The sequence below is a fragment of the Chinchilla lanigera genome, unplaced genomic scaffold (genome assembly GCF_000276665.1).
Source record: "Chinchilla lanigera isolate Chin_1 unplaced genomic scaffold, ChiLan1.0 scaffold00051, whole genome shotgun sequence".
NCBI lineage: Eukaryota > Metazoa > Chordata > Mammalia > Rodentia > Chinchillidae > Chinchilla > Chinchilla lanigera.
This window is the reverse complement of record NW_004955452.1, coordinates 17164018-17189753: the sequence shown is the minus strand read 5'-3', so window position 1 is coordinate 17189753 and position 25736 is coordinate 17164018. Positions and strand designations below refer to the sequence as shown.

The 25736-nt window shown below is 52.0% G+C and overlaps 1 protein-coding gene and 1 pseudogene across 10 annotated transcripts; both read left to right on the top strand.

Annotated features, from left to right (window-relative positions):
* The first annotated feature begins 1156 nt into the window (after window positions 1-1156).
* On the top strand, window positions 1157-17537 carry Nt5c1a (5'-nucleotidase, cytosolic IA). Of its 10 annotated transcripts, none has more exons than XM_005395259.2 (8): window positions 2031-2734; window positions 7271-7361; window positions 8242-8411; window positions 9845-10012; window positions 10370-10505; window positions 12201-12323; window positions 14333-14517; window positions 15885-17537. In XM_005395259.2, the coding sequence occupies exons 3-8, from the start codon at window positions 8409-8411 to the stop codon at window positions 16248-16250; spliced, it is 981 nt and encodes a 326-aa protein (XP_005395316.1). In that variant the 5' UTR covers window positions 2031-2734; window positions 7271-7361; window positions 8242-8408; the 3' UTR covers window positions 16251-17537. The 10 variants fall into 10 exon arrangements, with proteins under 10 accessions (XP_005395312.1, XP_005395313.1, XP_005395316.1 ...); XM_013519723.1 differs by having other exon boundaries at window positions 2031-2746; XM_005395258.2 differs by lacking the exon at window positions 2031-2734 and adding an exon at window positions 5474-5679.
* A 146-nt stretch (window positions 17538-17683) lies between these two features.
* Window positions 17684-18446, top strand: LOC102026387 (annotated as a pseudogene).
* The last annotated feature ends 7290 nt before the right edge of the window (window positions 18447-25736 follow it).

Genomic DNA, 25736 nt, shown 5'->3' with positions numbered 1-25736 from the left:
TGGCTGAAGTTACAGAGCTGCATTGTACTGGGAGTGAGCCCTGGGCTGGAACCAAGATGGCCTCACTCATGTGTCTAACAATTGATCCTGAAAGCCACCTGGGGAACCTCAGTTCTCCTCCACTGGGTCTCCTCCTCCACCCTCCTCTTCTCTGTGCTTGAAATTGAGTCAAGGGCCTCACACATGCTAAGCACAAGCTCTACCCCTGAGCTACACCTCAGACTCTTTCCTGGTTTCGTACCCTGCAGGGCCTCTTCTCACCACATGGCCTTTTCTGTTGTGGTTATGGTTGTGGTTGTGGTTGTTGTTGTTGTTGTTGTTGTTGTGACATGATCTCACTACATAGTTCAGGTTGGCCTAAAACTCACAGCAATCCTCTTGCCCCAGCCACCCAAGTGTTGAGATTACAGACATGTGCCACAACTCCCGGCTACCACATGGCCAACCTAGCACACTTTTGTACATGGTAGCTGGCACCAGGAGGACAGAAATGGAATCTTCAAGTTCTCTTAAGTTTGGAAACCGTATCACATCATTTCTATTGCACCTCTTAAAGGGCCAGCTCCGACAAGATTCTATCTCCAAGTGGAAGGAATCACTGTCACTTTATCAAAGGGCAGGCAAGATAGGAGAGGCTTGGGGATCGTTCCCAAAAATTTTCTACCAGGTCAGGAGAAGGACAGGTCTACTTTTTAATCATTGTTATTTCTCCCTTCCTCCCACGTGTGATTTGTCCCTCCCAGGACCTGGTGGAGGCCGTACAGACTCCTCCATTCTACACCTCTTTCCCAGACCAAGGCTCCCCTGTCTAGTGTTTCTTCTGCTACTCTCCCATCTCCTTCACCACCACAGCACCCTCCACCCCTGCACACCTCTGAGAGACGTTGCTTCTGGGCCTTGTTCCTTGGGACGGGTGATAGCCGTGGTACAACTCTGCGCCAATATCCTATAATTCCAAAATGATGGCCTAAAATTCTTTGGTTCAGAGGCCCCACTTCTACCCTGCTTCCTTCCAGCCGTTTCTTATTTTAATTTTTATTTTCATTGGTACACCCTTGCAGAATTATTACATTCCTCGTGGGCCTGTAACCCCTTGGAAACATGTTCCAAGCCAGACTGGTGGGACCTGGGAACGTGCGCCCTCTGCTGGCTACCAAGGTGGCCAGCAAGAATCTGGGTGCGGCGTCCCTGGGTGTCCTCCGGGGTCTGGGCCCCTGGCAAGGCCAAGGGGACATAGTGTCACCATAGACTTAAAAGGTTCCTCCGCCGTGGTGTGGACGACCTGCCCTCCACTTGCTCTCACTCGGGGACGGAGCTGTCCATCCGACACTTCCCCCCGCTCCGGCAGATGCGCTGAGGTCTGCTCAGGATCTCAGGGTCCTGGTATCCGAGACAGAGGGACAGTTAGTTTTTCTGTGGGCTTTTCTTTTGGGATGGAGGAGGTTTCTAGCTTTTATTTTCTAATTTGGGGATCACTATCCCTGGGGGAGAAGTGGTGAGGCCTCTGCTCTCTCGGTACCCTCGAGCTGCACCCCTACCACCCGGAGTCCAGTCCGCAGCAGCTACCAGCTGGGTGTCAAGCCCCCTCCTCCGGGACCTCTCCCGTTTCTTTCCGGGCTTTGCTCGGTCGGGCACGCAGAGCCCAGCAGTCCCCCGAAACACGCACGGCAGCAGCACACAGACGACCGCGGACGACTCGGAGCCCGCTTTCCCGCGCCCTCCCGCCCCTTCTGGCCGGGCCAGACTGAGCATGCAGCCGGGGGAGCCCCGGGAGCCCCGCGAGCCCCGGCCTGGGGCAGAGACCGCCGCGGCCCCGCCCTGGGAGAAGGCGAAGACTTTCCATGACAACCCCGCTCCCAAGAAGAAACCCAAATCGGTAAGAGGGGGCGACGGGTCTTGGGGTCGGGCGGAGAAAGGGTCACTCCCAGGCAGGGGTCGCCGCCGGAGAAGGGACCTGCGGCGCCGCTCCGGGAGGGGGCGCAGTCCTCAGACCCCGAGTGCGCCGGCGCTTGGCTTGGCGTGGGGTTTATTTTGGGAGCTCTGCTCTGGCCGTGGTGGTGACGGCGCTTTCTTCCCCGGGCTCGGGTTCCACGCCAGCACCCCTCCCCCATACCGTCACCGGGACCCAGCTCCGGGCCGCCGTCGCCGCAGCCCTCCCCGCGCCGGCAGCCGGGCGCGCGGAACGCACTTGTTGGCGAAGGCGCCCGGGCTTGGGTAACCCGACTCTGGAAACCTGGCCCCTCACCGGGCGCGCGGGTCCTCCAGCGCCTGCACTCGGCCTCTGGCCTGGGCCCGGTCACCAGGCTACTGGCGCAGCGCTTCCTGCTACTCGCTCTCTGCGACCCTGGTTCTGCGCTCCCGGGACTGGGCTCCCCCTGCAGCGGCGAGCGCTGCTCTCCTCTGCAGTGGACAGTGACATCCTGGCGACCTCTGTGCTGGCATCAGCCCTCTGAGATCTCGCACACAGCGAAGAGCGCCTCTTTCCTGTGGGACAAGTTCGCGATGACTTGGTCCGTCCTTGGGCTTGTTCCCTCGGGTTTCCCAGATCTCAGAGCTTGGGGAAGGAACTGAGGACCGAGGCAGCCTCCAAAGACCTCCCGTCTGGCCTCCAAGCATCTGGCTGTCAGTCCTGGGACCCCTCCAGACCTGGGCTCACGCCTGGGGACTGACATATTAATTGAGCCATACCCTTGTCTCAGAAGGTCACAGCGCACCAATGGAGACTCTGGAGATGGTGGGTGCCCAGGTAAAAGGTGCTACACAGCACAGCGGGAGCGCAGAGCAGGAGCGACTGCCTGCAGGGAGGGCCTTGTGGAGACAGCCTCAGGAGCTGATCTTAACGCCTCAGTAGCTGGGGCTTTCCAGGCAGAGGGAAACAAGACGGGTGGAAAGAAGGAGGGCTCTGTTAGGGAATCAGTATTGAGTAGGAGGAGGTGGGCTTGTTGGGGGAGAGGTGGGAGGGTGGGGGAAGCACCCCACTATAGGAGAGCCAGGAGTCCCTTGTTAAGGAGCCTGAACCTCCACTGGAGTTGAGGTTTTCAAACTAGATTGGGTGGAACCCGTGTTTCAGATGGTCTGTAGACAAGTGAGTCTAATGTATTTTCTTCTTCTAGTTACTTGTATTTTTAAATTTATTTTTTATTAGTGCATGTTTGCAGTACATAATGATCACATTCATTGTGGGGAGTTGGGGAATAGGCACAACGCATCTTTTTTCATCCCCTACCCCTCCCATTGCCCCTACTTCTTCCAACTCTTGATCCTCTTCCCATTTGCAGAAGATCTATTTCCATTTTTTTCTTCCTTTCTCTTTCTCTTTTCTTTTCTTTTTGTTGTTTTGTTGAGACAGGGTCTCACTATGTAATTTAGGCTGGCCTTGAACCCACTAGGTAGCCCAGGCTGGCCTGGAACTTGCAATGATCCTCCTGCCTCAGCCTCCCAAGTGCTGGGATTACAGGCGTGTGCCATGACACCCACCTCCGTTTTCTTCTTTAATTCATTTCTTTTCAATCCCTTTCTCCTCCTTCCTTCTTCCCTCCTTCCATCTGTTGTTCTCCTTCCCATTTGAAAAAGATGGCTCTACTTCCTATTATGTATTTTTTATTTTGCTTTTTATTTGTATCTTGAATTTCTCATAGAAGAGAAACTCTGGGATATTTAAGCTTGTGTGTCTGATTCATTTAATATTATGGTCTCAAGGCATCTTTTGCCTACTCAAGTTTATTGTTCTTTATGGCAGAGTCGTGTTCTATTGTGTGTAAATACCACATTTTCTTTATCCCTTCATCTGTCAGTGGGCACATAGGCCATTCCCAAAATTTACCTATTATAAATTGTGCTGCTATAAACATACGTATGTGTGTATTACTGTAGTGTAATGATTTTAACTTTCAGCAAGATACCTAGAAGGGGAATAGCTAGGTCTAATAGAATATCTACTTTCAGTTTTTTGAAGAATCTCTTTATTGATTTTTATAATGGTTGTACATTCCTACCAACAATTTAGAAGAGTTCCTCCCTACCTCTAGCCTCACCAGCAATTGTTATTTGATTTCTTTTTTTTTTTTTGTACTAGGAATCAAACTCAGGACCTGTGCTTGCCAGGCAGGTGCTGTGCCACTAAGCTATATCCCAGCCCTGTTATTTGATTTCTTGATGGTAGCCATTCTGTCTGAAATACAATGAAATCTCAGTGTCATTTTAATTTGTACTTATCTAATGCCTAGCGATGTGGAATACTTTTTCATGTACTCACTGGCCATTTGTATTTTTTTTGAGAAGTGTGTATTCATTTTGTTTGCCCATTTTTTGATTGGGTTGTTTATTTGGGGGGTCTAATTTGTTTGAGTTGTTTATATAGTCTGGATATTAGTGCTCTATCTGAGAAATAGCTGGCAAAATTCTTTCCCCATTTTGTGGGTTGTCTCTTCACTCTATTGGTTGTTTCCTATGCTGTGCAGAAGCTTTTTAATTTGATGCGACCCCATTTGTTGATTCTCAGTATTATTTCTTGTGCCATTGGTGTTCTGTTCAGAAATCAAATTATATTTTAAACAATAATATTTAGATGTGTTTGTTGGATGTTTTAGCACCTTGGAGACTACTAACTTGTAGTGCAGATTATTTTTTAGTAAACCCCAAAATAAAGCTTTTCCTGTGATTCAGTTAATAAAAGAGCACCTTAGAATTCCAGGATTTGTAATTGAAAACAAAACTTTAAAAAAACTTCTTCCCATTTGCAACCACTCCTCAGAGTGAATCAGGACTTTCTCGATAGTTTGCAGAAACAAACAAAAATGAATTAGCTGGATGCTGAAGCTTAAGACTGTGCTAGCTTCAGATTTGAGGCCATCTAAACAACTGTGTTGTTTTCAGTGGTTCACTTTATTATACATTTATTTGTAACATACTTTTGAACTTGTAAAACAGCCATACCAATTATATATGGTAATATCTGCCTTACATATTGGGGTTCTGCCTAAGAAGTCATAGGAACGAACGGTCAACCTACTTTAAAAAATAAACATGAAGACCATTATGGAGCTGTTGCAGGATTTTTGAGCAGGGGATTAACTTGGTCCATTTTCATTTTAGAAAGATCACACTGGGCTCTTTGTGAAATGAATTGTGACGGGTGGGCCGAGCAGCCGTGTGCTAATGAGAAGGCAGAGCCGGGCCACTGTCACAGTGAGGGGTGGAGAGGAGGCAGTGGACACTACAGCCTGGAACAGTGAATGCTTTGGTGCTCAAAATCCTTTTCCTCCCAGGCACCAAGGAAGCAGAAAGCTCAGGCCCAGCCCTTTGGTCAGGCCCTGGCTCTCGTGGTTCTTTAGGACACAAGGAACCTGGAGGCTTTCTGGCTCCTGTTCCTCCCTGCAGTCTTCCCACAGGCTATTTTGGGGGCTGTAGGCCTCATGGGCCATATCAGGACCTGGCCTGGTGTTGTTCTCATTCCCAGGAGCCTGAGTGAAATATTTACCCAAGTGAAGACCCATTGGAGGCCTGCACATCACGGGGTTAGAGGACTCTCTATCCAGAGCTGCCCTGTCGCTTTCTCCCCCACAGCCGCTCTCTCTCTGAGTCTATCCAGGAATAACAGCATTTTGGATCTGTTCCTATCTTGTATGCAGTAGGCAGAATCATGTTGGTCGGAATGGGAATGCGATGGGAGCTTCTCGGGTGAGCCGAGGGGTCTGGGTGCCTCTGTTTTTCTTCCATCTCCACCCCAAAGCCAGCATGGTCAGCCTGGGCCTCAGCCCAGTGCAAGGCAGAGAGCTGGCAGGATCCTGGCTGCCTGGAGCCCAGCGCTCCCAGGCTGAGCCCGTGGGTTGCTTTGACCTGATTCCCAGCTGGATACGGGCTCCTTGCTGGTCTTGGTGCACCTGACCACACAGGGCCTGGCGACAGAGACCTGACGGGGCACAGGAATGTCTCTGTGGCTTAGCTTCTCCTAGTTCTGGCTAGCTCCTTACCTGTTCCCTAGGCCCCCCAGAGCCTGGACAGCCATTTACCTATCCCAGCTGGGATCTGTAGTCCCAGCTGGGTCCTGCCCTTTCTTCTCCATTAAGGGAGAGAGTGTGCCGGGGTCTGAGACCACACAGTGAGGGAGCATGGTGCCTCTCACCGCTGCTCCTGAATCTGGGTGGGAAGGCTGGGGAAGCCGCTGAAGGAACAGAGGCAGCTTTGGGGAAGGCCGCAACAGGGGGACTGCCATGTGGACAGAGTCCAGGCTAGAAGGCCGAGACTTGGGATCTTGTATCAGCCTGGCCTTGACTTCGCTGTATAACATAGGGTAGTATCTTGCCCCTCTGTGGGCCTATATCCCCATCTGTAAAAGAAGGAAGTAAAGCCTTCTGGGGCCAAGGCAGCCAAGACATTTTTCTTGCAATTGCGAGGATAGACCGGGTTGGGGTCTGAGTAGCTCAGCCAGAGGGGGCCCAGGACTCAGCATTCAGGCATGTATGTGGGACAGAAAGTGGAGAGTGAGATGCTGGCTGGCTGCCTGGGCCAGAGCAGCAGGCTTGGGAACCTGCCTGGAGGGGCTGGAGAGCAACTGGCTCTGACCTTGAGGAGGAGGATATGCTTATCTCAGGCCAGTAAGCCCAGGAGGCTGGGGTTGGGGTGGGGGTGACAAGTTCAGCCCCATCTAAGACCCACCCGCTTCCTGGGTTTGCGGGAGTAGATCTCTCCAACACCTCTGAGCCTGCCCTGGCCATCCTTTGCCATCCCTCTGCCACCCCTTTCCTTTGGGGCTTATGACTTTGCTTGAAGGCCCACAGGTGCTGATGGGGTTGGGAAGTGCCTGGCCCAAGGACGCACAGACACACAGTCATGGTCAGCATGGGGCGAGGCACTTGGGCTGAGTCTCGGAGGAAGTGTACCTGTTCCCCCACTGCCTTACACTGGTCCTGCAGGGCATGCGCACCTTCTTGGTTGGGGTTAAAAGCCACATGTAAACTGAGGTCAGCCACCAACCTTAAGGAATTCTGCACTTTTCTATTTCTACTTTAAGGCTGTAGAGTTTACTAGCCCCTGCCCGTACGTAGCTACTTAAATTCATTAAAATCAAATGAAATTAAGAACTCAGATCTTCAGTGTCACTAATCACATCTCAAGTTGCTCTATAGTCTCACACACTGTGGAACATTCGTTCCATTATCACAGAAGTTCCACTGGACAGTGCTTTCTGGAGGATGGTACCAATCTGTGTGACGGGGGTGCATCATAAGCTCTACAGGGGCCGGGATCAAACCTGCATTGTTTCCTGCAGTGTCCCCGGCAGGTGTCTGTCACATGGTAACTCATCAGAGTTGTCAGCTGATTGGAGCCCAGGCTGTGCCCCAAAGAAGCAGCGGGGTCGGGTAAGTGGCACACAAGGCTCTCAATGAAGGCCAGAAAACAAGGCCCCCTAATAAGTCTTGACCTCCACTTGAGTCCCCTCTCTTCTGTAAAGCAGGAATCATGGTTCTAGAGCTGCCAGGTCGCAGGGATTGGTGGGACTCCCTGGGAATCCGTGAGCCCCTTGTGTACCCACATTCAGCAGTTGCCCAGGGATTATAAAGGGTGCAGCTTCTGCCTGCAGTGGGGCATACTTCTCATTCTGTCAGAAGTGGGTGTCTTAGTCCCTTCAAGCTGCTATAACAAAGTGCCATAGATGGAGTGGCTTATTCTGTAAACAACAAAAAGTTATTTCTCACAGTTCTAAAGGCTGGAAACCCAAGATCAAGGCCCCAACAGACGAGTGTCTGGCAAGAGACCTTTCTGGTTTAAAGATGGCACCTTCAAGCTGTGTCCTCATGTGGTGGGAGGAGAATGTGCTTGTCCCAGGTCAAACTCTCTGGGGTCTCTTTTATAAGGAAACTAAGCTCATCACAACCTAATCACTGCTCGCAGACCCTAGCTCTTAATACCACCACCTTGAGGGCTAGGTCTCAGTATATACATTTTTAGGGGGACACAAACAATCAAGCATAGTGATGGGGAAGGAGTTCTAAGGCCCTCTCGGGTCCCTGAAAAGGCCTCTTGCAATCTAGGTTGTGGCTCAGTGACACCCTCCCCCATATGCCCTGGGCTCTGGTGCCTTTGCAACTGCCTCTTCCTCCCTTCCTCCGCTCTGCTCCTCCTTGAAGGCTCCACTCAAAGGCCTTTCCTCTGACAACTTCCCCAGAAGCTGTATCATCAAGACCTTGCTTCAGCATTTGTCTCTGAGTTAGTTCTCTGTTTCCTTGTCTTTTCCACCAGCCTGTGAACTCCAAGGACAATAACTAGCTTTCCAGGTGCCTGACACAAAGAACCAATAAATGTTGGTCAAATTTACATCAACCAAAAAAGATATTCTCTGAACACTGCAATACATGTCAAATAATCAGAACAGATGAGGGGGGGTTCCAATCTGGAGTTTCTATTTCATGGTAAGTTTGTCTTTGCATGCACTTTTTCATGAATATATTAAACATATACCAGACTATCTTAAAAGTTCAGAGGCATTAAAGGCTTGCTGAGTGCTGCTCCATGCCAGGCATAGACCTAAGCACTAGCGCTAGAATAAGGACCACGATACACAGCATATTGCACCTGCTCTCTCACAATGTAAACAGGTCTCCTACTTCCTCCCTGGAACTCTGCCTAGAAAGAGAAATAATGAAGCAATTCTAATTTAATGTTAAATTGTACTAAGGATGAAATCCATAGGATGGGGGTCAAATGGAGACTATGGTGAGGGCAGCCTTCCTGGAGGTGAATCTAATTTCAGAGCCGAAGGTTAAGCAGAAGGTAGCCAGGAAGATAGAACAAGAAATAGCATATTGGGGAAAGTCGACATTGTGTGCAAAGGCTGGGAGGAAGGGGATGGGCAGTGTACACTGATGTGAGAAAGGTCAGATTGAGCAAAGCCGGGAAGGGGAAGCGGAGAGGAAAGAGAAGTGGGAGTGTGTTGCGAAGGGCTTCCAGCTCCACTCTAAAGGCTGCCAGCTTAATTCTGAGGAGAGCGGGCCCTGCTGAAGAGGCGGGCTGTGAGCATTCTGCACTTGAGAAGAATCCCCTGGCAGTAGCGTGGGTGGGAAGTTGGAGGAGGTGAGAGATGATGGCGACTCTGGACTATGGAAAGCAGAAGAGAGAGAAGCGGATGGACTCCGGTGGCGTGGACTGGCTTGGGTGATGATTGGAGAGGGAGGGAGTTGAGGAAGAGTGAGGAGCTGAGCTGCCGCGGCTGCTTGTGCGGGTAGTGGTGCTGTCCACTCATCCAGCAGAGGTCCGGGTGGGTGGATGTCGGTGTTGGGTCCAGGATGAGGAAAATGGGGAAGGATTGGGCTTAGGGGTGGAGAAAGTGGTGGGGATTCAGGGTTGACCGTGGTGCGCTGGAGTGTCTGTTAGTGGACTGGGGCAGTTAGATATGTGAGTCTGGAGCTCAGGAGACAGCTCTGGGCAAGAGATAAATTTTCTTATGTGATCGCCATGTTTCTGGGCACCAGTTTCTTCCTAAGGGCATGTGGCTCTCATTTCATAATGGTAGCCATCTGGAGATTGTCTCAAGCGTCAGTCATACTTTGCGCATGTACCCTGTATTCGTTTCTCCTTCGTGTCCAGATGGCCACCTACATTGCAAACTCCCTAGGGCATGGCCCTTCTTTAGATCGCACTTCTAAGTGGGGAGTCATCCTCCACCTCAGTCCCCAGCTGGCTTCTGTGTGGATGCAAACCTAAAGTCTGCCCCTGCCCAAGGATGAGCCTCTTTGCAGCTGAGCCTGGGCCCAGGTCTTCTCCAAGTCCCCAGTGCTCAAAGGGGCTTGCACATGAGCACCTGCCTCAGGGAGTGTCTGAGTGACGTCCTCCCGCCCCTCTGCAGCCCAAGCCTCAGAATGCAATCACCATCGCTGTGTCTTCCCGAGCCTTGTTCCGCATGGAGGAGGAGCAGAGGATCTTCGAGGAGCGGGGTGTGGAGGAGTATGTGCGCTACCAGCTGGAGCACGAGAACGAGCCCTTCAGCCCGGGGCCAGCCTTCCCTTTTGTGAAGGTGAGGGGCAGGTCCAGCAGCAGCCCACCCCGTGCCTTGGTGGGGAGAGAGGAAAGAACCCCTGTGGGTATCTGAGTAAGGAAAAGAGGTCCCCTCTGAGCAATGCAACCCGACAGGGGTCAGGCTTGGCGGGGGGTGGGGGGCGCAGCCCTTGTGGGAAGAAGAGGGCACTCCTCCTCTGGACTGATGCAGCTCTCCCCTATAGTGAGGTGCCCCTGAGCAACAAGCGCTCCCCTCGCCATGGCAAAGAGTGGAATTAGGAGGTAGTACAAGTGCCCTGATTTCATCCCAAGCCCGGTCCCAGGTGTCCAACCTGGGGGTTCAGAGCTAGAGGGTGCCCACTACCCTGCCTTCCAGGCCCTGGAGGCTGTGAACCGGCGGCTCCGTGAGCTGTACCCCGATAGCGAGGACATCTTCGACATCGTCCTCATGACCAATAACCACGCTCAAGTGGGAGTCCGCCTCATCAACAGCATCAACCACTACGGTGAGGGTGAGAGCTCTGGACTAGGGGTGACCCTCCTGCGCCCCCTGGCGGCGGGCACTGGTAAACTGGCCCTTAAAAAAACCAAATGAACAAAACTCTTGATTTCAAGCGTTGCCGGTTTTCAGGTATAAATAGGTCTATCACGGCTGATTTCAAGCTATTAATGTTGATCAAGACACCTAGCTCAGAAAATCCCAGAGTGTTTCACCGTCAGATCTTACAAGCCAGCTGCAGCACACACTGCACAGGGCCCACTCCCTGTACCTGGGCAGGGCACTGGCTGCCTGTGTGCCTTGCCTCCCTTCCTGTGATGACCCAGCAGGCCTCACGAGGCTGCTGGGAGAGGCAGAGGCAGTTGTCAGAGTGAAAGGGCTCCTGTGGCTGCAAGCGCAGGTCCCCCAGAGCTAGCTTCAACTGGAGAGAGAAATTGCTCCTGGGAACCACAGGGCAGGAAGTAAAGGTGGACCCAGAAAGGCCTTAACCCAAGGCCTGGACATCTCCTTCGGCTCTTCTCTTCTGGGGCCACATGAGCTTTTACTTGTGCATCGGTAGCAAGTTCATTCTTTTATTTATTTATTTATTTATTTCTCTCTGCCCAAACTGGATTTCTGTGCTTTTCTAAATACAAAACCAAGAAAAACAGGGAAATCCAATTTGGGAAGAGACCTATCTTTATAAAGGCTTATAAGACCTTGCTTTCAGTGCCCAAGAAAGTGTAATACACCTGATTTTATTTATTTATTTTGGGTGCTAGGACTAAACCCAGGATCTCAAGCATGCTAAGCGTGTGCTTTATCACTTAGTTACACCCCTACCCCCCCAGCTGGCATTTTTTAACACTAATTTTAAACTCCTGGAATGAGTGGTGATATTAAAAATACTTGACTGTTGCCAGACATAGTGATGCACGCTTGTAATCCCAGCACTCAGCAGGCTGAGGCAGAAGCATTGCGAGGAATTCGAGGATAGCCTGGGCTACACACTGAGTTCAAGGCCAGCCTGAACTATGGAGCAAAACCTTGTCTCAAAAAAAGAAATATATATATATATATAGTCAGGGATATAGCTCAGCAGCACAGCGCCTGCCTGGCAAGTGCAAGTTCCTGAGTTCAATTCCCGATATCTCCCCGCTACAAAAGAAACTTGACTGCCTATATAACAGGTGCTAAGCAGTAGGGACAGACACCACAATGTGCCAGTGCAGGCGCCCTTCTAGGATGCATTGTGAGGAGCTCAGGGTCCTGGGTTACTCAGTGGGCTCGGGACAGCAGCCATGTATCAACCAGCAAATCTTTCATAACCTATACTGCCATGGGGACTGCTACCTGTCAGCCTAGGCTGGGAGGGAATCTGATTGGTTCGGCTGGGTGAGGCAGGATCTGCCCCTGTCCAGTCAGCTGTAGCCAGGAAGCGGGGTCTCCATTGATGGCCCTAGGACCTATCTTTGGATGTGATTCCCTGATATGAGGGGATTACTGAGAGCCAGGGCGTGGCTCCCAGAGCTGTGATCATTCCTATCTCGTGGATGAAGGATGGAGGGACTCGGGGGAGGGGGGCAACACTGGCCTGAAATCACAGAGAATCACTCTACTGCCCTCTCCGCCCCTCAGAGCCATGATGGCACTTGCTAGGTACAGAGAGATCATTCTAGGACCCTGAGGTTGGCCTTGGCCTCACCTGGATACTCTGTCTCCTCCCCAGATCTGTTCATTGAGAGGTTCTGCATGACAGGTGGGAACAGCCCCATCTGCTACCTCAAGGCCTATCACACCAACCTCTACTTGTCAGCTGATGCGAAAAAAGTGCAAGAAGCCATTAATGAGGGTGAGTCAAAACGAGGAGGGAGAACATGAAAAGTCCAGCCACTGGGCCCTGGAGGTAGGAGGCCTGGCCCTACCTCTCTGCACAGGTGCTGGGGGTTGCTGTGGTAATTGGAGGAGGTTTGTGGATAAATTCCTATGATCTGCCTTATAAACTCTGAAAACGAGGCCCTGCCCACTCCACCTCCCACTTCCTTCCTCACTGGGGTAAGGGTGCATTTGCTCATCAACAACACAGCTTTCTGTTTCCATGGGAACCCTCCTTCTGCAGTTCCTCCAGGTCAGTAGGAATTGTAACTCCTGTGTGAACGTGGGCAGCCTCTGCCTCTCTCTTTAGGCCAATGGGAAGAGGGAACCACATCCTGCCCAGCTTGAGCAGTGCGCTCTGGGAAATGGTCAGTATTTCCAGAAGCTGGGTTGGCTGGTATTGAAGTGAGGTTAGGAGACCCAGCTTCAAACACTGACAAAGAGGAGTTCCATCCACTGCCTTTCCAAGGTGCAGTTTTGAGTGGCAGCCATAGCCTCAGTCCTCCTTTCGGGCTGTGTGTCTCATTGCACACAGGCCCACAGAAGAGGAAAGACAGCCCTGCTGTCTAAGCAGATTCCTTGGCTGAACACAAGTGACAGTGTATAACTTTTCTCTGTTTCTTTCATGTTATATCCTGCTTGGAAGCCAGGCCACACCCCCAGTGTCTCACTCTCCTAACCTACAGGGAGCTCTGCGAGGCTTTCTTTCACCAGAGGCCAGAAGCCATTTGCCTTGACAGATGTCACATCCTTTGGTTGGGGCCGGGACACTGGCACATAGCTGTTCCTCTGTGTGTCTATGGCTTGACCTCAGTCAGAGAGCAGGGCTGTGGTTGAGTGGGAGCCCTGCTGAGCATAGGCTTGGCATAGCTGAGAAGGTGGCTGGCCTGATGCTCATGGCCTCGTCCTCCCTGGCACCCTTGGGCTAGTGAAGTTACGGTGAGGCTTATCCTGCTCCCTCCTCTCCACACTTTGCAGAGGTCCCACCTGGATTCCCTACACTCAGGGCAGAAGTGGCCTTTGGGGAGAGATGAAGACAGAGGACAGACTCAGCCAGCTGCCAGGCACTCTGGTGTCCAGGGCAGCTGGAGCCTGGACCCTGGCAGGTGTCCTTGCCCCCTGTGAGCCCTGGTTGGAGAAACTGCACACACAATCAGATGTGGCTGCCTTCCCGAGTGGGCAGGCTGCCCTGAGTGGGGTGTAGCTGGGTGCCACTGTGGCAACACGGGGCTCACACAGAGCTGCGTGGCCCTGAATTTTACCCTGGCCTGGAGAAGGTCAGTGATTTGCCAGAGACAGCAGTCAGAGGTGATTGTGGCCCAGCCAGAATGGGGTCCCTTCCAGCCCGCCTATAGATCCATGAGCAGAGCCGTGGCCTGGGGGACCCTTTCTCCAAGACTGCCGTGTGCTGGTCCTCATCAGCATGATCTTACTAGGTAGTGAAGTACTGACACCTTCACACTTTGCTAAGTAGCTACTGCCTGAGCCCCCAGAATATCCTCCTTCCCCAAAGACTGCCCCAGACCTCTCCATAAAGCATCAATTTTAGGGGAGGCCCAGGAATAGGCAAGGGCCTTCAAAGCCCTGTCTTAAAGTTCTGGCTTCTGTTCATTTATTTTTTTTATGTGTTTGTTTTTTGCTTTTTGTTTTTGTTTTTGAGACAGGGTCTTGCTATGTAGTTCAGGCTGGCCTTGAACTCTCCACATGGCCCAGATTGGCCTTGAACTCATGGCGATCCTCCTGCCTCAGCCTTCAAAGAGTTGGGATTATAGGCATGCCCCACCATGCCTGGCACCTGTCTATTCTTATGGCCAGTGTCCATGCACACTGCTGGGTTTTAGATAACTTAGTACTAGCCTTTGTCAGCCTTTCCCTGGGTCCTGGAGGAGCAGCTAGGGCAGGGACAGAGATTGCTCTCTCTTGCACCAGGCAGGGAGCCCTATTGCCCGGCCTGAAGGCAAATAGTGCTTGCTTCTCTCTGCCCAGGGATCGCCGCTGCCACCATCTTCAGCCCCAGCAAGGATGTGGTTGTGTCTCAGACGCAGCTGCGTGTGGCCTTCGATGGAGATGCCGTACTCTTCTCGGATGAGTCAGAGCGCATCTTCAAGGCCCACGGGCTGGACAGGTTCTTCGAGCATGAGAAGGCCCATGAGAACAAACCTTTGGCCCAGGTACCGCATGTGGTCCTAGAGATACATATATTTACACACCTGTTTCCCAGAACCAAGCTGGGGTCAGCTCAGAGTACCTCGGATCCCCTCACTAAGCCTCAGGCCCTCCTTCTGGCTCCCATCCTGTGTCCCCGTCCCCTCCACTGAAGTCCTTCCCCCTGAAGCCTCCATTGTCCCTCTAAGCCCCTCTCTGGAGCCCTTTCCCCCTCTCAGCAGCTCCAGTCCCTTTCGGACATGTCCCCCGCCCAAGCCTTCTTCTTTCCTCAGCCCCGACCCTTTGAATCCTCTTTCTCTCCAAAGCCACTGTCCTGTCTCGGGAATCCTCACCCTCTTTCTGGGATCCACCAGCCCCTAAGAAGTTATCTCCCCAGCAGCTCCTGTGTCCCTCCCTGAAGGACAGAAAGTGCTGGGTGGCACTCTCTCTGGGCAGGGAGATCCCGCTGCAGGCAGAGGCTGGAGCAGATCCTTTGCTTGGACCACCTCCGGCCATGCTTGGGTCAGGGGGCTCAGGGACCCTCACGAACCCTCAGGCTGACCAGTGCCTCCTAAGAGTGGATTATGTCCTGGAGCTTGGTGGAGATTCCCTGGGGATAGCACTGTGTGGTTTTCCAGCTCTCCTGGGAGCTTTGCACAAGAATCCAGACACGCAGGGCCAGCCAGTTTCCCCACTAAGTGCTTGTCACAGGCAAAAGAAACCACAGCTGGCTCCAGGTCACCCATCAAGGAACAGGTCTCCAAAGCAAGAAACCCACCTTTCCCTATTTTTCCAGCTGCCCTCCCTGAGATACCCAGGGCCTTTTCTTCATCACCTTCTGGCTCTTTGCTCACATGTCCTTGTTAAGCTTCAATTTCTGGGCACCACAGAGAGAAAAACACACTTTTCCTTGACCTTAGAGAGCTCGGGCCGGACCCCCTGAGCCAGCTGTGTGTCCATGAGCAGGTTTGCATTCAGCAGTTACACATCGGCCCATCTGCCCACGTATCTACGGTTGGAGTTCATTCTGACTGGGAGGTGCATGTGCTGTAGTTACTAATTACAGTATCTTCCCTGCGGTGGCCACAGAAGGCCACACTTAGAGAAGTGCAGACAGACGTGCAGATAGGGACACAGATGGACGTGCACAGCAACAGTGGCCCTGCTGTGGTTATTGTGACACAGCCCCAGTCACGGTAAGATGGACCCCAGACTGCAGGTCTTTACAGCTCTACCGATGCACATGGGAGCCCAAGCAAGTGCAGCAGAACTGCTGGGAAATTAGGGGTCCTGAGAGGTTTTTCTACCCCAACCAGCAGAACACTGATGCTCCAGGGAGAGGGGCAAATGTTCGGGAGAGCTGAGCTCACTATGTTCCCTTGCCTTCTCCTAGGGCCCCCTAAAGGGCTTTCTGGAGGCCCTGGGTAGGCTGCAGAAGAAGTTCTACTCCAAGGGTCTGCGGCTGGAGTGCCCAATTCGCACCTACTTAGTGACAGCGCGGAGTGCAGCCAGCTCCGGGGCCCGAGCCCTCAAGACCCTGCGCAGCTGGGGCCTGGAGACGGATGAGGCCTTGTTCCTAGCTGGAGCGCCCAAGGGCCCCCTCCTTGAGAAGATCCGCCCACACATCTTCTTTGATGACCAGATGTTCCATGTGGCTGGGGCTCAGGAGATGGGCACTGTGGCCGCACATGTGCCTTATGGTGTGGCGCAGACACCCCAGCGAACTGCACCTGTAAAGCCAGCTCCACCTGCACAGTAGCCGAGCTGTCTGCTCCAGGTTCCCTGTCTGGTGAACCTCTCAGTTCCCCACCATCCTGGCCTCCTGCATGTCTGCTCTCATCCCCTGAGTGAGGCTTTTGAAGGAAATTCCATAGTCTGGGCCAGCATTCTCACCGTTCCTCCTTTTGGGCAAACACTATGCCATAGTCCCGGCCGGGACAGTGCGGAGTAGCTAGATTTCAGGGAGAGGCGCTGAGACTTGGGCAGGAGGACCCAACAAGCCTCAGAAAGAGAAAGATGCCTCAAAAGGAGCTTGAGATAGAAACCAGCTCCGTGTAGCTCAAAGAACACTGTTGGAGAGAGGGAGAGTCTGATGTCTGAGCTCTGCCCTAGCACAAGCAGCATGATTCTGGGTATCTCCCCTTCATGGGCCTCAGTTTCCCCGTGTTTTAGGTAGTTTTCAAACTCTCCTTTAGCCAGCAAGGCTTGGTTTTTATAAGATGGCCCTTTGAAGGAGGCATTGTGTGCAGGGCTGCTGTATGCATGGCAGCTGTGCAGATTACAGAAGGGCACCCTTCTAGGGGAAAGATGACCCTTCTTCCGGCCTGACCCAGTCCCATGCTGGGTTACATACCCTCATCACCAAGGTACACAGCCCCACTCACCCCTCAGCTAGAGGCCTATGTCAAATGGGCAAACATCTGTCTTTAACTCTTTATGTTTGCAAACCACAGGACAAGATGACCTACCTGCTTCCCGTGCTATACTGACCTCTGCCATCAGGATTCAGTGGCCAGGTGCAAGGTTTGCCAAAAGGAACCAGTGGAGTGATTTGGCCGTTGTGCAAATTCTCCTTCTGCCAGGAGGAGGCACTGCAGGCTCTTCCTGGGGAGGAGATTCTGTGGCTGTCAGTGCAGCATTTCCTTTTGCCTCAGTTTTTCACCAAAGTTCAGTTGTTCTGCCAGCCAACCTCTATCTCGGCTCTCAAAGCCCCAGTCATGGCATCCTGCTGTGCCCTTAGGCAGCTCTGCCAGTGGAGAAAGGTGGGAGAGTCTGTGCCCCAGACATGCAGGGGGAGAAGGGCCAGCGTGTGAACGGGCAGTTGTGCAGCCTGAGCCCAGGGTAAGGTGCCGCCTGGGTGGAGTGGGAGGTATCAGAGGCTTGATCTGAGACTTAAGGGACTGAGGCACTGATGGCTCAGACAAGAAGTTGCTGAATGCACAGTAGCAAAATTCTCCACTGTGGATACAGTCAGAGCTGCCGTGGAGGCCTGAGCGCTCTGTCACTGGGATTCTGGGATGAAATACCCTCCCTAAGTTAGGCCAGCGACTCTTCTACTCTTGCAGGAATGCCTTCTTCCCCACTTCCCAGGGAGCACCTGATGTCCTGGTGGACCAGCCTTCTCCTTCGCTGAGCAGCTGTGGCCCTTTGAGAGGAAAGGCAGTCCTCCACCAAGCGTTGCCACAGCCTCCTGCTTCAACAGTGCTTGGATGGAGCCCGGCACTCGCCCGCCCTCACCGTGCCCTCACTGCGGCCACTGCTGCCCAGCCTCCTAGCCTCCCAGCCTCCCCACCACCACCATGACCACCGCCTTGTCCTCACAGGTGTACCAGAACTATCAGGACGCTGAGGCCGCCATCAACTGCCAGATCAACCTGGAGCTCTATGCCTCCTGCATCTACCTGTCCAGGTCTTACCACTTGGACCATGATGATGTGGCTTTGAAGAACTTTGCCAAATACTTTCTTCACCAATCTCACGAGGAGAGGGAGCATGCGGAGAAACTGATGAAGCTGCAGAACCAGCGCGGTGGCCGGGTCTTTCTTCAGGATATCAAGAAACCAGACCGTGATGACTGGGAAAAAGGGCTGAACGCAATGGAATGTGCCTTGCACTTGGAGAAGAGCGTGAATCAGTCACTCCTGGAGCTGCACAAGGTGGCCACTGACAAGAATGACCCCCATCTGTGTGACTTCATCGAGACTCACTGCCTGGACAAGCAGGTGAAAGTCATTAAAGAGCTGGGTGACCATGTGACCAACCCGTGCAAGATGGGAGCCCCCGAGTCCGGCATGGCAGAGTACCTCTTTGACAAGCACACCCTGGGGGACAGCGACAAGAGCTAACGTCACTAAGGCAGCACGTGCATGCTGGGGTTACCTTTACCTTTTCTATAAATTGTACCAAACACCTACTCAAGTTCTTTAATTCCTTCAAATAAAGAAATTTGGTACCCCCCCAAAAAAGAGAGAGAGGAAAGGTAGAGGCATGATGGCTGGTCCCATAGGAAGACCAAGAAAGGGAAGAAAGACACCTGTGTGTGCACCAGTTGCCCAGCTCCTGCAAGCATCCCAGCTGCAAGCAAGCACTTTATGAAGAAAGCCAAGGGTACCATCAGAGAGACAGGAGCCTGGAGGCATGGGGTGAAGGGTGACCTGGACATCCCAGCCCTTTTCCTCCAGAGCACTCAGCCCAGAGATGCTGTGTAACCCAAGAACAGCTGCAAGGAGAGGACACGTGAGGGAGGGAGAGAGAGGAGAGAGAGAGAGAAAGAGAGAGAGAGAGAGAGAGCTCAGCTTCAAGGTCTTCTTTCTCTTGCTGGGACCACACAGAAGCCCTGTGTTCCCCCTGCTGCCTGGATCACAGTTGGCCCCTTGGAGGAGCCTCTAGGGCTTACAAAGCCAGTGGCTGCCAGAAACCTGCAAGGCCAGGCACAACCCAGGCTCACAGAGTGGACCTGTGCACTCTGAGAGCAGTGCCAGCTGTCACCTCATTAAAATAAAAACTCCAGGGATTCTGGGACCCATGAGGCCCAGCCCCCAGGGTCTAGAGACGAACACCACAGAGCCTTTCAGGTCACTCAGGAAGCAGGAAAATATGATGTTGGAAACAGAAAGATAAGGCACAGTGAAGGCTGTGGATTTCACTGGAGCCACCATTAATGGACATAGACAGCCCTGGGCAGTAGGGAGACACTAAAGGTCCAAATGCTATTACAGAAACCACAGATGAACAACTCAAGCCTGAAAAGCAGCTTCAGAAACTGGCATAAAAGGCCAGATGTCCTGGAGGCAGGCTTTGGAGGCAGCCAGACAGGCCTTCTGGTGGTCTCAAGTGCCGAGGAGAGGTCCAGTGGCCCCAGGAAATTAAAAAGCCAGATGAACACCAAAGCCCCAGGCCCCATCTCAGACTGCATCCTTGGGGCAGAGGGGCTACAGCTTCCAGAACACTGGACCCATTTAGCTGAAAGCACCAGGTCCTGCAGCACACTGGTCCCAGGACGTGCTTGCCATCAAAGTCCCAGACCCAGTAGAACTGCCAGAAGAACAGAAGCTCTGTTATTAAGCACGAGACTGCCAGACCATTGCAAAACAACCCCTTGCCCTACCCAAGAGCCCATTCAGAACAGCGGGAGTTTAACAGAACATGCTAGAAAAATAAATAAATAAAAACCAGGAAGAAATTCAAATCCAGATGGATTCAACATTCTAATGATTGTCAGTTGGTGTGGACCCATACTGTGAAACCAACTGCAGAAGCGCTGAGAATACCTCCACACCAGTTGGTAATTAGCCCCACCTTGGTGTCCCTTGTGAGACCTGCTGCCCTGGCCCCTCCACTGTGACCAGTCTGTCTTCCCAAGCCTGCACCAGCACCATGGCCAGTGTCCACTCTGGTGCCATCCCACCACGCCGGTTTAGGGAGTTAAAGTAACTTGTCCGAAGCCACCCAGCAAGTAGGTGGTGGTGCTGGGACTCCGGGTCGGGTCTGTCTGATGCTACAGCCAGGCTCTCTATACTGCTCATGGGTGTTGAAATGCTGGAATATATTTGGGTGGGGACACTTTGGTGGTAGCTTCCTAAGTAGCTAAGAGCAACTTAAATTAGGGCCAACCACTTGCAGACTCCCTGAAGCACTTCCAGACAACCACAAGTTCTGTGGAACCCAGTTTGAAAACCCCTGATTTGAGCTAATGTGGAATTTGGCAAACTAGCAACCGTTAAGCGAAACCTGACCTACTGCCTATTTTTGATTTGTTTTGCTTGTTTGGGAGCATTGCTTTTAGTTTTTGAGACGCGGTCTCTCTATGTAGTTCAGGCTGGACTTAAACTCACTGTGTAGCCCAGGCTGGCCTCAAACTTGTGGTGATTCCCCTGATTCAGTCTCCTGAGTGCTAGTATGACAGGTGTGTGCCACCACACCCAGTGTATTCTGAGACAGAATCTCACTGTGTATTCCAGGAGGGCCCTGGACTCAAGGCAGTTCTCTTTCAGCCTCCTGAGTGCTGGGATTACAGGTGTGTGCTACTGCACCCACCTTTACTCTATTTTTTAAAACACCATCTCCACGAGTTTACATGTTTTTGAGCTGCTGCTTTTGAACTACTGCAGCAGAGTTAAATGATTCCAAGAACTTGCAAAGCCAAACTGTTATCTAGTCCTTCCCAGAAAAAGTTTGCTGACCCATGGGCTAAGGCAAATATCCCTGGCCCACACCTTAGTGGGGTGAATTGTGTCACACCCATCTAAGCTCAGGGGACAGGAGTCAACTTCAGTGCTAGAGGCAGGGCAGGGAAGCTCTGTGCCTGCTGATCCTTGCTTGACATTTGAGGATTTCAGATTCCAAACTGTAGTCCCCTGTAATCTCAGTTAGTTCAGCAGGCTGGGGCAGAAAGACCACAGATCTGGGGACAGCCTAGTCAGTGCAGCAAGATCCTGTCTCAAAAATAAAAATCAATTAACTTGAATAAGATTCCAAGTTTTGACTGTTTTTAGTGGCTCATGACGTATTGTTGTTTGGTACTTAGTTGATGCATGAATATGAGTTGAGCCAAATTAAGAAGCGAATGGCCAAGGGGGCAGGGAGGAGGAGCCGTGGCTAGGGATGAGCTTTGCTTGCTGTCCAATGTCTGCTCAGTGTGGCTGTGTGTTCCCAACTTTTCACTGGCCTCTTGGGGCCTCTCTGGCAGTGAGGAGTGCTGGTAGGTGGTTGGGTGTTCAGTATTCTGTTTGGAGAAAGCAAATTGCCCAGTGTTGACTTTAGCAGCTCAGACCTAACAAGTCCTCCTTATGTGCTCTCTGAAAGTAAGAACAAGTTCCTCATGAAGAAGCCCCCAGCGTGGCTTTGGCTGGCTCAGAAGCTACCGACCAAGTGAAAGATCAAATGCCAGTAAAAGTCAGAGTGGCAGTTTTCTTGTGCCAAGAGTGTGAGCAACAAGCATATCCTCACAACAGAATTGTGGGTCAGAAGGTTCTAGGATCTGCCGCAGAAATGGAGCGTGAAAGCTGTCCCACCTACCGCTCCAGCGCTGTCACTATTCTGTCATGATAGCCCTCTCTGCCAAGCCCAGACATGGCCTCGGAGTCCTCATCCAGCATTCCAGACGGCAATACCAGCTGGCTGGAGGAGGCATGAGAGATGGATCCTGTCTGGCCACCCCTTCCTGGTGTTGGGAATTGCTTTCCTGGAGGCACATGAGGCGCCGGGTGTCCAATCTCTGATGCTGTCGTACGACTCCAAGGATGCCAGGATCTCACCTGCCTCCGGTAGAATACAGTGAGGAGGAGGAGTGAGGCATCCCGTGGTTGGCAGCTTCCCTGGACGGTGTGGATGCCAGAGAAGGAGCATCCTGAGTTAAGCAGTCTTGAAGCAAAGTGAAAAAACTCTCTTGCCGGCAGGTGGCACTGCATGCCAGCACCTAGGTGTTGGTTGTGGTTAGTGTTTTTACTGACTTTTCTATCCTCCCGTGCTACTTGATGCTGTGCCGATCCCTCCCTGCCGAGTAGTTCTAGCCAGCCAAAAAAGGACCTCAGGTGCTCTGAAAATGTTTGCTAAACATACCTGTGTGATGAGCTGATTGCTCTCACCGATAATCACTGTGATTGCGTATACAGATGCATACATGAGTGTGTACAACAGGGTGAAAATTGTGCATGGGTGTGTCTCTGTGTGGATATGTGTAATGGCTCAGGCAGCTCTGCTGATGACCGGGTGTGTGCACACCTGTGTCTGTGTTCCTTCCTATAAGTGTGTGCCGGTGGGTGTCTGTTCATTGAGGACCCTGGGCTCCGTATACAGAGCTCATGGCCAGTCCTGCAGCTTGGGGCTGCTTCCAGCCCTTCTTGTCATCTCATAGACACTGTATGCAAGTGACTGGGGGTCACCGAGGCCATTCTGCTTCGTCTTCCTCCCCAGCTTCCAGCCTCTGGCCAAGGTCCTGGCTCTTAATCCTCTGTCATCCTTATCTTCTCCCACCTTGGGAAGGAAGTGGTGGAATCTGCTAGGACAGCCCTCTTGATTATACCTGCCTCACTGCCTTCCACTTTCTCCTCCCCTCCTCCTCACAGTGCCGGGGCCAACACAGGGAGTGAGGCTGATCACACACCATGAAGGTCTAGAGGGAGCCCGTCACACAATGATTTGGGTGGTTTCTAAATCTGCAGGATCTGCCAGCTGTACACAGATGTCCTGGCCATGTCTTACAGCTGTGGCTGAGAGGTTGGCCTTCCTCCCTATCCCCCTGGAGCAGCCCAGCCTAGGCTGGAATTCCTTTCTTTGCTTGGGTTTTGTCGTCTGGCCAGATATGACTTACCCTTGGCCTTGGGTGGAAAGTGTCTCCCTGATGGGCCATTCCCCCAGAGGACTTAGCATGTGGTGAATAAAAAGGAAATGTGGCTGGGCAGCTTTCCATTACTCATCTCTGCCAAGTCAGAGATCTCATCAGGCAAACCATAGCTCTGTAGACCAGGGTCTCCGACTTCTACACTCCCGGCCTGGGGTGGATGTGCTTCGTGGGCAGTCTGCCACTGAGTGAGGGCAAAGGTACGAAGCTAGACTCGTAGCTGCTACCAGTAAAAAACTACTGAGGTTACACAGACCAGGGGTCATAAACTCCAAAGCCTATAAGGGCCAGGCAGAAAACAGAAATGAGCGAAGGGAGTCAGCAGGGTCTTTAGTGAAACAGAAAATGCTGAGCGTCTGACATTGCTGCTGCATGGGAATGCAGGCAAGGTGGCCAGATATTCCACCCAGTTTTTCATGAGGGGCTAGAAATCTGGACTTTCACATGTTGGCAACTCTTTCAGGGTTAGAAAATGTAGTGCACGCCAAAGACAACATATCTTGCAGGCTAAATCAGGCTTCAAATCTCTAGTTTGCACCCACTGGCCCAAGCCCGCCCAGCGATTTGGGATTTTTAGACCTAAATAACTGAGAGTGAGAGGACATCATCCTCATAGTCATGGCTGGAGGTCTTCTAGAGACTTTGGCAATAACATAGTTCAACCCTTGTGTGTCTTAAACCGTGTAGTACAAACTTCTTTATTAGTTTAATATGCCCATATCCTTAATTCCTGGCTGCCACTGAAAAATGTCTCAGTAACCCCAGCTTAGAACATGATTAAGAATGAAGCCTTTAGCCGGGTATGATGGTGCACTCCTATAATCCCAGCATTCAGGAGGCTGAGGCAGGAGGATCATTACAAGTTTGAGACCAGCCTGGGCTACAAAGTGAGTTCAAGGCCAGCCTGAACTATGTATTGAGACTATGTCTCAAAAAAAAAAAAAAAAAAAAAATGAAGCCTTCACACACAGTGTGGTTGTCTCTACCTGCAGATGCCCTTTTCCTCCTACCATTCACTGCGTCTTCCTCCTCTCTTGATCCCTCCCCTTGCTGTTTCCAATGAGCCTCTTAAGTGCCTCCTTGAAGGGGTGGAGCATGTGCTTCCTCCTCTGTGACTGCCCTCGCCTGGGATAAGTGACCTTACACTTTTCCCAGCCTTGCCCCCTCGCCTGCTCCTGGCATTCCTTGGGGCTCCAGCTCTGTGTGGCCTCTCACAGCATTTGTCTGTTCACATGATACAGGCTGCTACATGCTGGTCAGTGTGGATCCCCTGAACTCCTCTTCCGTGTCCTATGCCTTCATTTTACAACCAGGGCTTCTGCTTCTTAAAAGCCATTCAAATAAATAAAAGAGGGTTTCAATAAATTTATTTTGTCTTGGGTTGTTTGTTTGTTTGTTTGTTTGTTTACCACAAGCCAGCTTAAGAAATGTTAGGAAATGTTAATGGGCATGCAAGTAGTGAACAGACCTGGGATCAGTCCATCCATTGATGTTAGGGTCTTTCTGTCGCCCCTCTCCCCCCATACAAAGGCCACAATGATAGACCTGGTGGTGCATATCTCAAATCCCAGCACCAGGGACGCTGAGGTGGGAGTATCACAAATTTGAAGCCAGCTAAAGCTCCATATTGAGACCCTTTCTCAAATACAACAAAGCAAAAAGACCACCCTGAGGGGAATCCTGTGATGGATGGAACCCGAGCTATGGGAAGCAGGCTTCCTACAGCAGGACTCCTGTCCTGGACTCAGGGTTCCCATGGGAACCAGCGAAGCAGCCGGGGGAGAAGAGAGATAAGAGAGAATGAGGTGGAGGGGATCTTGACTCCAGCCCCAGGCTCACAGCATCCTCAAAGACTTGTGCACCTCAAAGACTCTGCAGGGCCGGAAGCTAGGAGCGGGTGAGTTGGCTGGTTCTTGCTCAGAGCCTCTTACAGGACTGTAGTGAAGCTGTCAGGTAGGGCTGTGGCAATCTGAAAGCTTGAGCTGAGCTGGGGAACCTGCTTCCGAGATGCCACACCCACACTGTTATGGCAGGTGGCCTCAGTCCCTTGTCACAAGTTACAGGTTATGCTTGTGACGTGACTTTTGCCTTTCCCCGAGGTGAGTAATCCATGAGGAGGCAAGGCAAAGGCTTGCTGTCTCTTTTGACCTAGCCAGAGAAGTGAAACCTCCTCACTTCCATCATATTCTCTTGGCCACACCGACCAAATATGGTGTGCAATGGGAGGGGACCATTCAGGGCGAAGAGGATGGGGGCCATCTTGGAGGTGGCTGCCACATCTGTACCTCCATCCACCTGGTGTAACCAGAGGGCTTTGCGGCTATCTTCACCATTCCTCAGCCTGCTGACAAGACTAGACTCAAATGTGCCTCCCTGACTCCCCAGCCTGAAGTCCCTTGCATTCCCACCCAGCTACACCCTGTTGGCAGAGACGGGAGCAATGTGATTTCTCATCCACTTCCTCCTCACATCTCTCATCCTGCAGATTCCTTCAGAAGCCTTGGAGTCACCCACTTGGCGACATCATGGAGATGGTGTGCTGACATGTCTGGCTCTCCCAGTGAGATTCTTATAATGTCCCTAAAGCCAGTGGAACCAGAGGCACTGGTCTGCAGCCTGCACACTATGTCTGAGGTGAGGGAAAGGCTGGGTAGGGGAGGATAGCGGCCCATCCCCTCCTGCCCCATCTGTGGATGAGCAAACCAGCCCTCTGGTGCCTTAACTGCACCCTCTGCTTCTCAGCACAGCTCAGACAGGATTTGAGAGCAAATATCCTATGACGCTGTGGGTGTCTTCCTTACTCTCCTTGCCAAGCTTGTTCAGGACCTGAGAGCTATGCGTTCTCTTTCTATTTTTTGCTTATTGGTCCCTTTTGATAGCTGATAGGTCACTTTAAAACATAGA

What these genes read in the sequence shown, in the direction of transcription:
- Nt5c1a (XM_005395255.2), top strand. Translation starts at nt 1,751, where the DNA reads ATGCAGCCGGGGGAGCCCCGGGAGCCCCGCGAGCCCCGGCCTGGGGCA. An exon ending in GCAAGAAGCCATTAATGAGG is followed by an intron (nt 12,324 to 14,332) that starts GTGAGTCAAAAC and finishes CTCTCTGCCCAG; the next exon opens with GGATCGCCGCTGCCACCATC. An exon ending in AGAACAAACCTTTGGCCCAG is followed by an intron (nt 14,518 to 15,884) that starts GTACCGCATGTG and finishes GCCTTCTCCTAG; the next exon opens with GGCCCCCTAAAGGGCTTTCT.